The sequence below is a fragment of the Myotis daubentonii genome, chromosome 12 (genome assembly GCF_963259705.1).
Source record: "Myotis daubentonii chromosome 12, mMyoDau2.1, whole genome shotgun sequence".
Taxonomy (NCBI): domain Eukaryota; kingdom Metazoa; phylum Chordata; class Mammalia; order Chiroptera; family Vespertilionidae; genus Myotis; species Myotis daubentonii.
The window spans coordinates 59763166-59777608 of NC_081851.1; the positions used below are offsets into that span (position 1 = coordinate 59763166).

The 14443-nt window shown below is 44.1% G+C and overlaps 1 protein-coding gene across 17 annotated transcripts in view; it reads left to right on the forward strand.

Annotated features, from left to right (window-relative positions):
* SLC8A1 (solute carrier family 8 member A1) overlaps window positions 1–14443 on the forward strand; it is a 313327-nt gene that overhangs the window by 27117 nt on the left and 271767 nt on the right. For 9 of the 17 annotated variants that reach the window (XM_059660004.1, XM_059660011.1, XM_059660015.1 and 6 more), the window contains exon 2: window positions 9038–10869. In XM_059660004.1, the coding sequence (XP_059515987.1) occupies window positions 9071–10869 (1799 nt within the window). In that variant the 5' untranslated portion in view covers window positions 9038–9070. Of the gene's footprint in view, window positions 1–9034; window positions 10870–14443 lie in introns of all 17 variants that reach the window. The other 8 variants (XM_059660003.1, XM_059660009.1, XM_059660001.1 and 5 more) reach the window with 1 other exon arrangement.

The following is a 14443-nucleotide window of genomic DNA, read 5'->3' on the forward strand; positions in this document are numbered from 1 at the left end:
CTGAAATGATTATTATTATCCACCATGAGACCCTGAAAGATCCACAGAATACACAAGAGATGCTCCGAGGCCCTGCCTCCAGCGCTCACTACGCTTGGAATCGCTCCATTGCAGAACTGTAGGCTGAGCGGTCTGATGTTTCTAGGACCCCGGTTGTACTAACCAAGACCCCAGGTACATTGACCTGGGAACTATGTGGTCCACTTTGAGTGCAGTGAGGTGCACCTATGGGCGCACTGTCTGAAGGCCTGGGAAGCCTCCCCTACGCTGTGATTCTTGAGGAACGGAAGAGTTCTGTCTTCCATAAAGGGGACCCACTCCTTGACTCTTGTAACCCCCCACTAGAATGTGAGCCTCAATGGGGATATTGTCTTACCCATCTTTGCAACACAGTATCTGGCGCTCACACGTGTCTAAGAAATGCTTGGCAGACCAGACCGTGAATGAATGTGTTGTTTTCCCATTTCTTTGGATAACTTACCAGTTTAAAAAAACTGTTTAATGTCATAACCCTAAGACATCTGTGAGCTGCATTGAAATTCTTCAACAAATATTGATTTATTATTATTTGAGCAAAGTATTAATGTTTTATGCTAAAATTTGATACTCTCCCAGCTCTACTCATCGCCCTCTTTTAGTTTAGTTTTGCTTGCTCGCTGCTAAGAGTTCCTTCTCTCTTTGCTTGTTTCCCGACCAAGTGGAAAAACCTTGAGATTATGACATGACTTTGGAGTGATTTTAGACCTCAGATTTTAGCTGGTGATCCTCTAAATCAGCGGTTCTCAACCTGTGGGTCGAGACCCCTTTGGCAGTCGAACGACCCTTTCACAGGGGTTGCCTCAGACCATCGGAAAACACATATATAATTACATATTGTTTTTGTGATGAATCACTATGCTTTCATTATGTTCAATTTGTAACAATGAAATTGGGGGTCACCACAACATGAGGAACTGTCTTAAAGGGTCGCGGCATTAGGAAGGTTGAGAACCACTGCTCTAAATGGATCATCTCTTCCTTGCTATGGGGAGCATAGGAGTGCGTGCAGAACCCTTCCTTGGGGCCTGGGCAGGCAGGAGACCGGCAGGCGAACGTGAAAGGCTCTGACGAGATAGTGCAAACTAGCACATGTCTTCAGGTGGGAGGAAGGCTGTTCTGCACCTAAGGAGCTCTCTGTTGCCACGGAGCAGCAGTCTAGCCTACATGGTGAAAACAAACAAACGAGCAAAGGAAAAGGTGCCGCCACCTGGGAAAAATCATTATGCCATAATCCAAAGGGCCCGTCACGTCTGTTTGCCTGACCTCAGCCAGTTTACTTTTATGAAAGGTTTATTTTTCTCACTTGTAAAATGGCAATGTAGTGCCTCCTTGCCGTATTGTCAGAAAGGTCAGGGAGAGTGGGTGCAGAGCGGTCGGTATGACATCTGGGACAAAGCAAGGGCTCAGTCAATGGTTTTAGTCTTTATTGTCACAGATGCTCCCGCTCGGGCCCTTACAGTGCCCTTGGGACTGGCATAATGAATCAGGGGCCATCCCGGCTGGCTTCCCCTAGAGCTCTCTGAATTCCCTCTGAATTCCTTGTCATTTATTTATTTTTGGAAGACGCTCTTCATGCTCCAGCTTTCTTCCTCCTGCCCATATTTCCATGTCAGTATGCAGGGTTAATATATTTAAAGTTAAATTCTGGACACTCTTTGCCTTTTATGGGCCCTTTGTCATTGAGGTGATTTGGGGTTGATGTTTAGCTGGATGTCTTTTCATTGTACTGAAAGGAAAAGAAGATATGCTTTGTTGAGAATGGCCAAAATATTAGGACCTTCTCAACAGAGCGGATGGTCTTGGCATTCCAGAAAAATTCAGCAAGTCAGGGAAGACCCACAGCCCGGTGCTGGGAAATGTCCGGGCCCCAGCCCCTCTCTTCGTGCTGGAGACCAGCTCTCCCCATCAGAGGTTTTCTACCTAGGAGCTCAATCACGTTCCTCTTCTCCACCTATCACTGCATTGGCTTTTCAGTATGATATTCATTTCAGTAGTATACTCATTGGCTCATTCTAGGGAACATTCTTAAATGCGGTTGCCGAGGTCCACCTCCCAGATCTGATTTGCTATCAGAGAGTCTGTGAATCAGCACACGACCCTATTTGATTGTATTCACTCAGGGCGCCGGTCCTATGCATCTTCCGTCTGCCAACCTCTGTTCTAGGAACCAGAGCTCCATCAGTGAGCAAAAGAGACAGATCCCTGCCCTATTAGAGAGGGAGAGGCAATAAACAGAACCATTAGGCAAATGGTACAGCATAAAAAAATAATGTTCTGTAGGGAAAAACAAAGTAGGGGAAAGGGCCCAGGGGTACATCTGACGACTTTCTAATAACCTCTTCATTATCCTAAATCCTAAGCCCATCTTTCCTTTTTGGGCCACGGTGCCTGACCGTTTACCCCAGTCGCTTCCCTTGATGGATGTGGTGGGTGTGTTCTGACAAGGGACAGGATCTGGACTCTAGTCTTGTCAGTTCAGGCCGAAGGACTTGAGTCCCTTACATGACCTCTCACTGCCTGTCCCCTGAAAGTACTTGTTCCAGTTTATCAGGCAGCAAAGAGGAAACTCTCATTGGGAAAGAAAAGGTAATGGAGAGAGACTGTGGAAACCGAGCGCCTTCCTGAGTGTGGTCAAGCCTGAATGCCTGAGGTTGGGGGCCGGGAGAGTAATTTGCAGCCTCGATGAATAGCCAGATAAGGAAAGTCACGCTCTGGCATCATCTCGTTGTGTAGAAGCGTTTGGAAGCACTTTCCTCAGTAGTGCATAGAAATTGTGGTTGCTTCAATGCTGAGAACAGATTAATTACTTAGCATTGAGGCTCTCCATCAGCAGGCATTACCTAGAAAGGAGTTCCAGGCCCCAAGGAATGAGAGATAAGGAGTTCCTTGGCATGACCCCAGCTGCCAATCAACAGAATGAGATTAGGCCGCCTGGCACACTGGACTAGTGGGCCTGCTGAAGGTATCCTTGTCTCTGAGTCAGGTTCTCCTGGGTAAGCAAAAGGGGGACAGCTCTTCCCAGGGAACCCCGTGCGCTGCTGCAGCACTAATCCTCGGGCCTGTGCGGTGGATTCCCCTCCTCAGGCTTCGTTCACGCAGGCGGTCTGACGCAGGCAGGTGCGTGCTTCCATGCCTGCGACCTCTCCCTTCAGCGGAGGTTAGTGAGTTTACTCAGATGGGTATCTCTTCACCGTCCTTTGCCAGTTCCATTTCTGGAATCTGCAGGGTGTTTGATTTGCTTTAAAGTAAATAGTGAGCAGAAGATAACGTGGGTATTCCTGATCCTGCACTGCAGACTCATGTGGATGATGTAATGGGTATTCCTAAGCCAGAACTGGCCACGAATGCAATAATTCATCTGAAACTTCCAGTAAAACCAGCCAACCCCTTGTTATAGGGTTCAGTGGATTAGATCAGGGCTAGAGAACTGACCAACTCATCCACTGCTTCTATTTCCTGCTTAATTTTCTTGTGAATGGAGATTTGAGGGGAAAGTCAGGAGGGTCAAGTAGAACTGCTTGAATATGATGTCAGAGGAAAGACCCTGAAAGATGGGAGACATAGGAAGAAAGAAGGAACAATCATTTAAATAACACCTATTCCACTTCTGCAAGCATTTGGAGTTGGCATTAATTTAATAAAGAATAAAGCTAAAGTCCAGAAAGTCCATTGCCAATAAGTGATATCAGTGATTTGTGTGCACTGATTTCACAAATACGAACAGTTTTCTAATATAATTGCAGTGTTTTTGAGTTAACCTTAGAAGCCCTCTTCCTTTTTCTCTGTTGGTGGTGATGGATTTTCACTGCTTCCTCCACCCTTGCACATCTGGTATCTTTTTGGCTAAGACCATACCATGAGATGTGAGCTGGGGCAGGGCTTTTTCTTGGCTAACTTAAGAGGTTGCCCGAGAGTGCAAGCAGGAAGAGGTTGCCAGGTAATTGCTGAAAGGCCAGGGAGTGGAGAGTGAAGGGCAGCTGTCTCTAGGAACATGCCAGCCCACAGGTCACATCACAGCTCTTGATGCGTGCCTGTTTGAGTCTCTAATCCATGAGATAAAAGCCAGGCGGTTGGAAACCTTCCATGGGACTTTTGCCACCGAGGCCCTCCTACCCTGCAGGAAAACCAAGAGGTTTTTCCAATGGGCTCGTCCAAGCCCAGGTTTAATAGTTCTCAAAGATTACTTCACACACTATCAGGAATGATATAATGGAGCAGTTAATTACGTCATCTCAGAGACAGACCAGGGTTTGAATCTCAGTTCAAGAGTTTACTTTCTGCGTTGGAGGCCAGAATGGCAGCAAGTGTTAGACCCATGGGGTCAGACCAGACCTGGGTTCAGCAACCTCAGTACCCGAGTTCTGGCTAAGAAAGAATTCCGAGCCAAGACTCAAAATTTAAGCAAAAACTTAATAAGAAAGTCACAAAGGTAGAAAAAGTGAGCTGTAGAAGAAATGGGCTCAGGAAACAAGTTACAGAGACAAAAGAAGGGCTCTTGAAGCTTGGGAAACAAAGAAAAGGCTAAAGCACCTGGTGGGGGGTTGGGAGGGGGGAGAGAAGGGGAGGTGGTAGGAAAGACTGGCTCCTCCAAGAGGAACAGCTCACTGGGTCCTCTGTCCTCAGGGCTTTTAAGGGTGGAATGTCAGGGGAGGTCCCAGGGAAGGATCTCAATAGAATATTCATCAGCTTTCCAGGTGGATCTTTTCAGAGTCCTGCTCTCCATGATTGGATGGCACCCGGCAGGGGGTAGTTAGTCAATGCAGCTGGCCCTGTGGTCCGTCCTGGCATCACTTCCCTGGTTTTGCTACTTTTCTGGGCCTGGAGCTGAAACCCAACCAAGGCCTAGATGTATATGATGTGGGTCAGAACCTCATTGTCCTGGGGGCTTCATGCTTAATGGCTGTTCCCCACCCCCATCATCTTTCCCCCTCTAGGGGTAGCTAACCCACATGACTAGCAACATGCCATGGGAGGAAAGGTCAGGGGAGGGCCCGAACCATCTGACCAGGGCTGTGAAAGGTCAAGGGGTCTACACCGCCTGATCAGCTAGGGGAGGAAAAGTTACCTTGGGATCGAGGTCCTTGTTTTCCCAGTTTTGCTTGATGCCAGGCACACAGGACTTTCCTTCTTGGTGACCTTCTGTTCCTGGCCTATCTTCCTTGCTTTGCTCATGTCTGTCTACCTGCCCACCACATCTGTATGACATTTAACAAGTACTCAACCTGTCTGAGCCTCAGTTCTCCCGCCTCCAAAATGGGCCAATGATATCTACCGCATAGGTTATTGTTTGGGAGCTGTGCACTGTGCAACCACAGGGGGTGCTATAACGGAAGTGGCATCAGTAGGAGTTGTGTAACACAGCAATGCTGGTTCTTGTGTTAGGCATGATACATGTAAAGAATTCAGCGTGGCCCTAACCGGTTTGGCTCAGGGGATAGAGCATCAGTCTGCGGACTCAAGGGTCCCAGGTTTGATTCCGGTCAAGGGCCTGTACCTTGGTTGCGGGCACATCCCCAGTAGGAGATGTGCAGGAGGCAGCTGATCAATGTTTCTCTCTCATCGATGTTTCTAACTCTCTATCCCTCTCCCTTCCTCTCTGTAAAAAAATCAATAAAATATATTTTTAAAAAAATTCAGCGTGGCGTCTGGGATAGTGTTTAAGAATGGGACCTGGTGTTATTCTCTCAGGCACTCGGCTATCAGTTGCTGTTGTGCTATTTTGAAACTTGCTTCTAAGAAGGAAAATAGTACGGGGCACAGAAAACACAACATTCAAAGACCTGAACGTGTTTTCATGGTCAGCAAATGAGACTTTCCATATTCTAGAGCTCGGAGGCTACATCCTAAACGATCTGAACAGCCCATTTAGGGGTTTGGGTTTGTCTTCAGGGCAATAGGCAAGCAATGAAGAGCTTTAAGGGCAGCGAGAGAGTCAGACCTGCACGTTAGGAAGTTCATCTGGGCTGAAATGGGAAGAATGCGATGATGAGATCTGGCAGCAGTTTGGAGGCAGTGGTTAACCATCGTCTCAGAGGCAGGCCCAGGTGTGAATCTCTGTTCGGTGTTCGTTCCCTCTCTTCTGTATCCCTCTCTGAGCAGCCGCTCACCCTTCCTGATCCTTACAGGCTCCCAGTGCACGTTGCTTACAAATCTTCCAAAAGGGTCACTGCCAGACTGCCTTTCTCCTTTTTAAACTTGAGATCTCTACTGTATCATTTTTATACCTGCCAGGCATTGGGATCATTTATGAAACAGATTTTTTTATAATGGTCAGAAGCTGGTCTTTTTGTTCCCACCTTTGTCTCTATAGTCTTTCTCCATGAACAGCAGAGAGAACCTTTTTAAAAGGAAAGTCAGCTCATATTATACTTGTGATCAGAACCTCCCTGCGATTCCCATCTTCCTCACAGTCAAAGTCAGCCCCTTACAGTGGCCTCAGTGCCCCTAATGGTCCATCCCCACTGAGCTCCCATCCCTGAGCCCTGAGCCCTTGGCTCATCGCCCTCTCGTCACACTGGTTTCTCTGTGGTCCCTTACACTGTGTGAAGCACAGTTCCATTCATCAGGGTCTTGGCACTTACCTGGAATTCTCTTCTTGCAGATGTGCATCCACAAGGCTTGGTCCCTTGCTTCCTTCAGGAATTTACTGAAATGTCCCCTTATCAGAAAGACTTTCTTCACCATCCAGTATAAGTCATCCATGCCATATGTGTGTACACACACACTCATACACACACACTCATACACACACACTCATACACACACAGACTCCTCTCCCCTTATATTCTCCTCACTCCACTACAGCATTTTTCCCCACCTGACATTTGCATTTGTTTGTTTCCTTCCACTGGACTGTAAGGTCTGTGAAGACAGATACTTTTTTTTTAAATTCATTGACCAATTCTTGGGACCTAGAAGAAAGTCTAGCAGGTCATTCTGAAATACCTATTAGGTGGCACAGATAAATATTTGTGGAATAAAATGGCTGTGTAAGGGAGTTAGAACTAGACCTTGTACTACTGTTGGAGCTGGTTCAATGTCACCTTGTTTTAAGAGATCCTACAACCCACTCAAGCCCTATCATGTCTGAACAAGCAGTCACAGTGACCATGAACTTTTGCATATTTTGAACATATGCTTCTATTTTTCTGCCTTTTACTTAGAATGGAATTCTACCACCACAACCCTCTGTGGTGTCTTCTTTAGTGTGGAAAAATGTCAGAGTTTCTCCCCCTACAGTGATGAGCTATGGGGCCTTTAAGTGATGGCAGGTGGGCTCTCTGAAGGTCTGCAAGGATGTGCTGGACCCTGGTGCAGTTTCAAGTGTAAGCTATCAGCAGCTAACTAGCATGGGCCAGAAAAGACAGGTGAATGTGTGTGTGTGTGGGGGGGGAGGGGGAATGTGCAGAACTCGGACAGCCTGAGGCTATGGAAGGCTCTAATCCGGCTCCACTTGGAACTCTTTATTAGGCTACAAGGCTGTGTTCTGACTCAGGACCCCTTCCTGTCACCACTTTGCCTGCTGTCATAACTGACCTTCTAGACCAAAGTTACCCTGACTTGGAGCAGACCCTCCTCTACTCCATTGAGCCCTGGAGGCAGAGGTGATGTAAGGTCCGAGCTGTGTTGTGCCTGAACTGCTGGGTGAATGTAGAGCCATGGTGGCTCAGTCCACCACTTTGCTTTGCTTTCCAAGTTCTGTGCTGCTCAGTGACTCTGTTGCCATAACCCTAATTGCCTGCAGCCCTTCATCATATGTCACTTTGTGGTCACTGTCATCCTGCCACATGAGCTCATTTAGATGGAATTATCACTCCTGTACTTTTTGGTCACTTGAACCCTCTATAGAACTAAGATGTGTTTTAGAAGGACCGTGGAAAGTATGACATCAACGCCGAGGAGGAACACTTTATGGCTGGTAACGCTGATTTCACAGCCTGCCAGGCTAGAGTCTTACACACACCACCAATCTTGGGCCTGCTTGTCTCCCTTTCCTGTTGCGGACAGCCTGCGGAGGAGCTAGCCAGATCCATATGCAGATGTGAGGAGCTGTGCTTGTAGAACCCGCTGGCCAGCTGCTAATGCATCAGGAGACCTGGGCTTGCTGAAAATTAGGAGGAAATGTGCTCTCATCAAACATGCTTTTAAAAACTGTACTCAGTGTGTGGAAATATTGCATTACAGCCGAATTTTCCCTCTCAAGTACGAATAACACCGAGCTTTGATTGCAGGCAAGCGTGGAGATGTCTCTGTGTTTCCAAGTGCGAGGTGTACTCCAGAGTTTAAGATGATCACCAGGCTCTGTTTGGTTGGATTTTTAAAGTCCGAACTGCAAACCATCATTTTTTTTTTGGCTTTTTCTTAGAGTTATTTAGGTTTATAAAATTAGCAAAATCTTTTAAAGCAGTTTCTACCCCCACTTTACAAAGTATTGGAAAAACATCAAATAATATTAATGGAAGGAGAGATGACTTAAGAGGTAACATTCCTGACCCTAATCTCCTCATCCATGACACCTCAGGACCTCCACTAAAGCATCAATCTTAATAAGGTGATTTTGGCAATGAGACATTTTCTGGAAAGTGATTGTACTAACCAAAATTTAAAAGAACATGTGCTTTAGCAACAAGGAGAAAATTAGTTAATGCTTAAAAAGTTTTTGGTGTTTTTTTCTAATTGGCTGTTAGCATGCATAAATATGCATACAGCAATGCAAGGCTATAATTGAACTGTTCTTTTCCATTAAGACAACTGTGTACATTGTTCAGTGAATGAGGACTGCATGTAGAAAATCCAAAAGCAGAGACAGTGAGTTGTAGACTTTACTTAATCCCCGATGGGTTCTTAGAATAATGATTCACCATAGGTGGTGGGATGGTAAGGTATGAGCAAATCATTGGTAAGATTAATAAAAATAAGTAATTAGTCATACTTTGGGTCTGGCTCTAACGATGTGATTCGTTTTCCTACCCACCCCCCATCTTATTTCTACCAGTAGGTTGGGACAGCTGGAAGTCGGCCGTTGTACAACATGCTGCGAGTAAGTCTCTCACCCACCTTTTCGCTGGGATTTCATCTGTTAGTCATCGTGGCTGTCTTATTTTCCCATGTGGACCGTATAAGTGCCGAGACAGAAATGGAAGGAGAAGGCAATAAAACTAACGAGTGTACTGGCTCATATTACTGTAAGAAAGGGGTGATTTTACCCATTTGGGAGCCCCAAGACCCTTCCTTTGGGGACAAAATTGCTAGAGCGACTGTGTATTTTGTGGCCATGGTCTACATGTTTCTCGGAGTCTCTATCATTGCCGACCGGTTCATGTCCTCTATAGAAGTCATCACGTCTCAAGAAAAGGAAATAACCATCAAAAAGCCAAATGGAGAGACCACCAAGACAACGGTGAGGATCTGGAATGAGACAGTTTCCAACCTGACCTTGATGGCCCTGGGGTCTTCTGCCCCAGAGATTCTCCTTTCAGTCATTGAAGTGTGCGGCCATAACTTCACCGCGGGAGACCTGGGTCCCAGCACCATCGTGGGAAGTGCTGCATTCAATATGTTCATCATCATCGCACTCTGTGTTTACGTGGTCCCAGATGGGGAGACGAGGAAGATTAAGCACCTGCGTGTGTTCTTCGTGACGGCAGCCTGGAGCATCTTTGCCTATACCTGGCTTTACATTATTCTGTCCGTCATCTCTCCTGGGGTGGTGGAGGTCTGGGAAGGTTTGCTGACCTTCTTCTTCTTTCCCATCTGCGTGGTGTTTGCTTGGGTAGCAGATAGGAGGCTTCTGTTCTACAAGTATGTCTACAAGCGGTATCGGGCTGGCAAGCAGAGGGGAATGATTATTGAACACGAAGGAGACAGGCCATCCTCCAAGACTGAAATTGAAATGGATGGGAAAGTGGTCAATTCCCATGTTGACAACTTCTTAGACGGGGCTCTGGTTCTGGAGGTTGATGAGAGGGACCAGGACGACGAAGAGGCTAGGCGAGAAATGGCGAGGATTCTGAAGGAGCTCAAGCAGAAACATCCAGATAAAGAAATCGAGCAATTGATAGAATTAGCTAACTACCAAGTCCTAAGTCAGCAGCAAAAAAGCCGAGCCTTTTACCGTATTCAGGCTACTCGCCTGATGACTGGGGCGGGCAACATTTTAAAGAGGCACGCAGCGGACCAAGCAAGGAAGGCTGTCAGCATGCACGAGGTCAACACAGAAGTGGCTGAAACGGACCCTGTCAGTAAGATCTTCTTCGAGCAAGGGACATACCAGTGTCTGGAGAACTGCGGCACTGTGGCCCTGACCATTATCCGCAGAGGTGGCGATCTGACCAACACTGTGTTTGTTGACTTCAGAACCGAGGATGGCACAGCCAACGCGGGGTCTGATTATGAATTTACTGAAGGGACCGTGGTCTTTAAGCCGGGCGAGACCCAGAAGGAGATCAGAGTTGGCATCATCGATGATGACATCTTTGAGGAGGATGAGAACTTCCTCGTGCATCTCAGCAATGTCAAAGTGTCTTCAGAAGCTTCAGAAGATGGCATACTGGAAGCCAATCACGTTTCTACACTCGCGTGCCTTGGCTCTCCCTCTACGGCCACCGTGACTATCTTTGATGATGACCACGCGGGCATCTTTACTTTTGAGGAGCCCGTGACTCATGTGAGTGAGAGCATTGGCATCATGGAGGTGAAAGTGTTGAGAACATCTGGAGCTCGAGGAAATGTTATCGTCCCCTATAAAACCATCGAAGGGACCGCCAGAGGTGGAGGAGAAGACTTTGAGGACACCTGTGGAGAGCTCGAATTCCAGAACGATGAAATTGTGTAAGTCCCTTTTTATATATATACATGTGTGTTGAGTGTGTTTGTGGATGTGAGAATGCGTGCATGTCCTTTTAAATTAAATGGCATACAAGGAATGGAATGGTTACTATACCAGACCACTTTCAAATCTCAACCCTGCCTCGCATACCATCAATATACTCTGTGCACCGAGATCTTAATTTGATTTGATTTTTACTTTGGCACTTTTAGATATTTTAAGTACAACATAGATCATGATAAAGTAAGTCTTGTGACACAGTTTATCAAAGCACTTATGATGGGTTGAAAATTTGTGTTCTGTTTTGAATCACATAATATACACACCATAAGGGAATATTTAAATCATCACATCAGGGCCCTAACTTCATTGCTGAGTACTAATCGGGAAAATCCAAAGAACAGATACCTCTGAAAAGAATTTCCTGGCTACCAGGGCTGTCTGGAACAATTTGTGCTGCTTTTACCTGACAGGGTGGTTTTGTGACAATGTAAGATGATGTTTTGCTTAAATGTTAAGACTTAATTATAACTTAATGACCAGTCCTGCTTTTTCAGTTTTATGCCAACGTGGAAAAAGTCATATAGCTCTTATTTCATTCCAGTCTCATTTTATTTTGCATGATGCAACAAGCCCTTTACCCTGCTGATGTAGTGATGGGGAAAGAAATAAGTTTCTCTCCTAGCATCCTAATTGACAGGGCGCAGGTCAGAGAAGCGGACAATTTATTCTTCCTTTTGCCACGTTACAGTGACACTTGCCAACATTGTAACATGTCATGCCTGGCTGTGGCTGTGTCCTGAATTTTCCATTGACAGTTGCTATTTAGAGAGCTGTCCCTCTTTCCCTCCTTCCTTGCCTCGGAGGGGGCATCACACTCATCAAAAGCAAACCAGGAAGTCTGACTCAACCAGCAACGTCCAAACTGGAAAGAAGGAAGAAAGGAAACTGTGTAAAATAGATTCGATGCAACAAAGGACAATAATAGGAATTATTATGTTGGTTGAGTCATTGCCAACTTAGAAATTTCAGGAAAAAAATAATAAAATCGTTTGTTCTATAAATCAGGCATGTCAAACTCGCGGCCCACGGGCCACATGTGGCCCACAATGAATTGGCTGCGGCCCAGACAATATAACAGTGTGAGCAGTTATTTACAATTATGAAAGGAAATAAGTCTCCGGTCCGATCCAGAATTACTGACATTCACCTTGGGTCAGTTTTGAAAGTAATCACTGTGAACAAGATTTCCCCCGAAGTAGGAAAGAGAGTAGCAGAGAAGAGATGCCAAGTGTCAGGAAGAAAACATTAATTTTATCACTGCTCTTGTACTTTTTTTAATACTATACTTTTTGAAATAAACCTACGTTTCTATGAAAATTGAAGCTTTTGTTTTTTTGTGGCCCACATAAACTTAAACCTCGTTTATTTGGCCCATGTTAGCCTTTGAGTTTGACATGCTTGCTATAAATGGTTAACTCTTGTGTAAAGGGCGTATATATGTCAAATGGCAAGTACGTTCTTTCCAAGTTGAAACTTCTCCTGCTGAAAGTGTAGAGAAAACAAACATAGAAGTGGGTGGCGGGGGGAGAGAGGTGGGCAGAAGGAGCAGATATGTTGGAGTCTTCCAATGCCTTTGACACTGTATTATAGACATGAACAATTACTGATATCTCAATGAAATCAAGCAAGACAGAGATTATAATATCTATCTTTGGATGTGTGTGAGGGGATAGCTTTTGATGACTATCTGTTTTATGTTGGTTCTTATAATGTTAATGTTTCACTTAGTAAGATGTATTTTGTTAGGACAGGTGTTTCATTAAAAGATAATATGTAGGGTGGTACCAAATGAATAGGCTGCATACCCAGGAAGGATTTTCCCAAAGGCCTCGTGTTGAAAGTGATCCTGCCCAGGTTAGCATACAAGCTCTATTCCTTTGCTAGGAATTCTTTCTCATTATATTTTCTAATCATTTCAGTTATTGAATCCTCTTGTAATAGATAGCACTTGTAGGCCACGTAAAAGTGCATTGCTTGTTATTAAAGGAGTATTGCATGTTACTACATGAACTCACAAGGGTAGCCCTTAAATATGTCCAAATTGGTATTTTGTTTACTCATTTTACTTAGGATGTTTTCTCATGAAAAATTGGTCTTGCTTTCTCTTAATAATGGCTCTGTACTTGTTTATTTGAGAGGCTTTTCCTATCTACTCTGCTATCCAGGACTTTTACCAAACCATAAATAAATAACCTTCTTTTGTGCACAGTGTAGAATCAGAAGTGGGTGGGGGCGGGGAGAGACTGAGTGATTGATGGAATAGTTTTCTACTCTGCCAGCTCCATGTAAAACACTCACCCTATGCCATTAGATTGATTGAATTCTTGCGAAGGAGGGAGTATTGCCAAACTCCAGCTTTAGAAATTTACATATCTTGTGAAAAGTAGTAAGAATTGGAATTATCAGTATGGCATCTCTGTATACATGTTCTTAGCACTATTCTAGACCAATCGCCAGTTCCTAGTTTTAAAACCTCTTGCTGAATTCTATTTGCTAAGTGGAAATATGAAGTTTTAGAAATGGCAAAACATTTTTATTTATAAGTGGAATAAAATTACATCCCTATATATTTTTCTTTTTCTAGAGTTTTTATTTTTACCTTATAGAGTTTTATGATTGATGAATAACTTGGTAGGTGCTTAGTAGGTCTGTTGTTTAAATCAATTTGTTTGGATGACCAAGACTTAGCCTTAAAATAGGCACCAAGGATTCAAACAGAATGTTTCTAGAAAAACGTAATATTATCAATGGTCCCTCATTGTATACTTTTTATGGATCTTTTATTTCTGGTAGTTGCTTTCAATGTCAGGTCCACACAGTCAGATCCAAATGAGAGAGTTTTGTCCTCATACAGTGACATTGAACTATAAAGAATCCCAATTTATCTTTAAGAATGAATTCTTATCTCCTCCAATTAATTACACAGTTAATCTCAAAAGATTACTTTCTTAAAAACCTACAATGCATAAATGGGACTGTTGACACCACTCAGTTTCATTAAATACTTCAAAAAAATTTTTTGTTTGTTTGTTTAATGCTATGCACAAAGCCAGAACTTAAGATTCTTTCCAGAGTACCATAGCATAATTCCTGGAAATGCCTGGATTTAAAGGCTATCTAATTTTAAGAAGCCATTAACCAAGACAGAAATAGGATCCAGTCTAATCAGGGATGGAGATAAAGAGGCAGTCAGCTTTATTGAATCTTGAGTTTTGGGAACAAAATAGATTCCTAATCTTTGATCTTATTTTTAGTACAGAAATCATTTAAATTTATAAGTATGTCTATGCCTATTAATTTGTATTTTTATATAAATGAGTTGAATTATTTCAGTCTGATCTTTTTAAGATCAAAGTTTATATTTGAGAAAAATACTGATAAGTGATAAGTGGTGCCTGTGGTCTCTAATAAAATGTATTCTTGGCAAAACATTTTCAAATTATAATGGAAAAACCCATTAAATATAATTAGCAGCACATGCAGTTGTATAAACTCAAGCAATGACAAATGCTA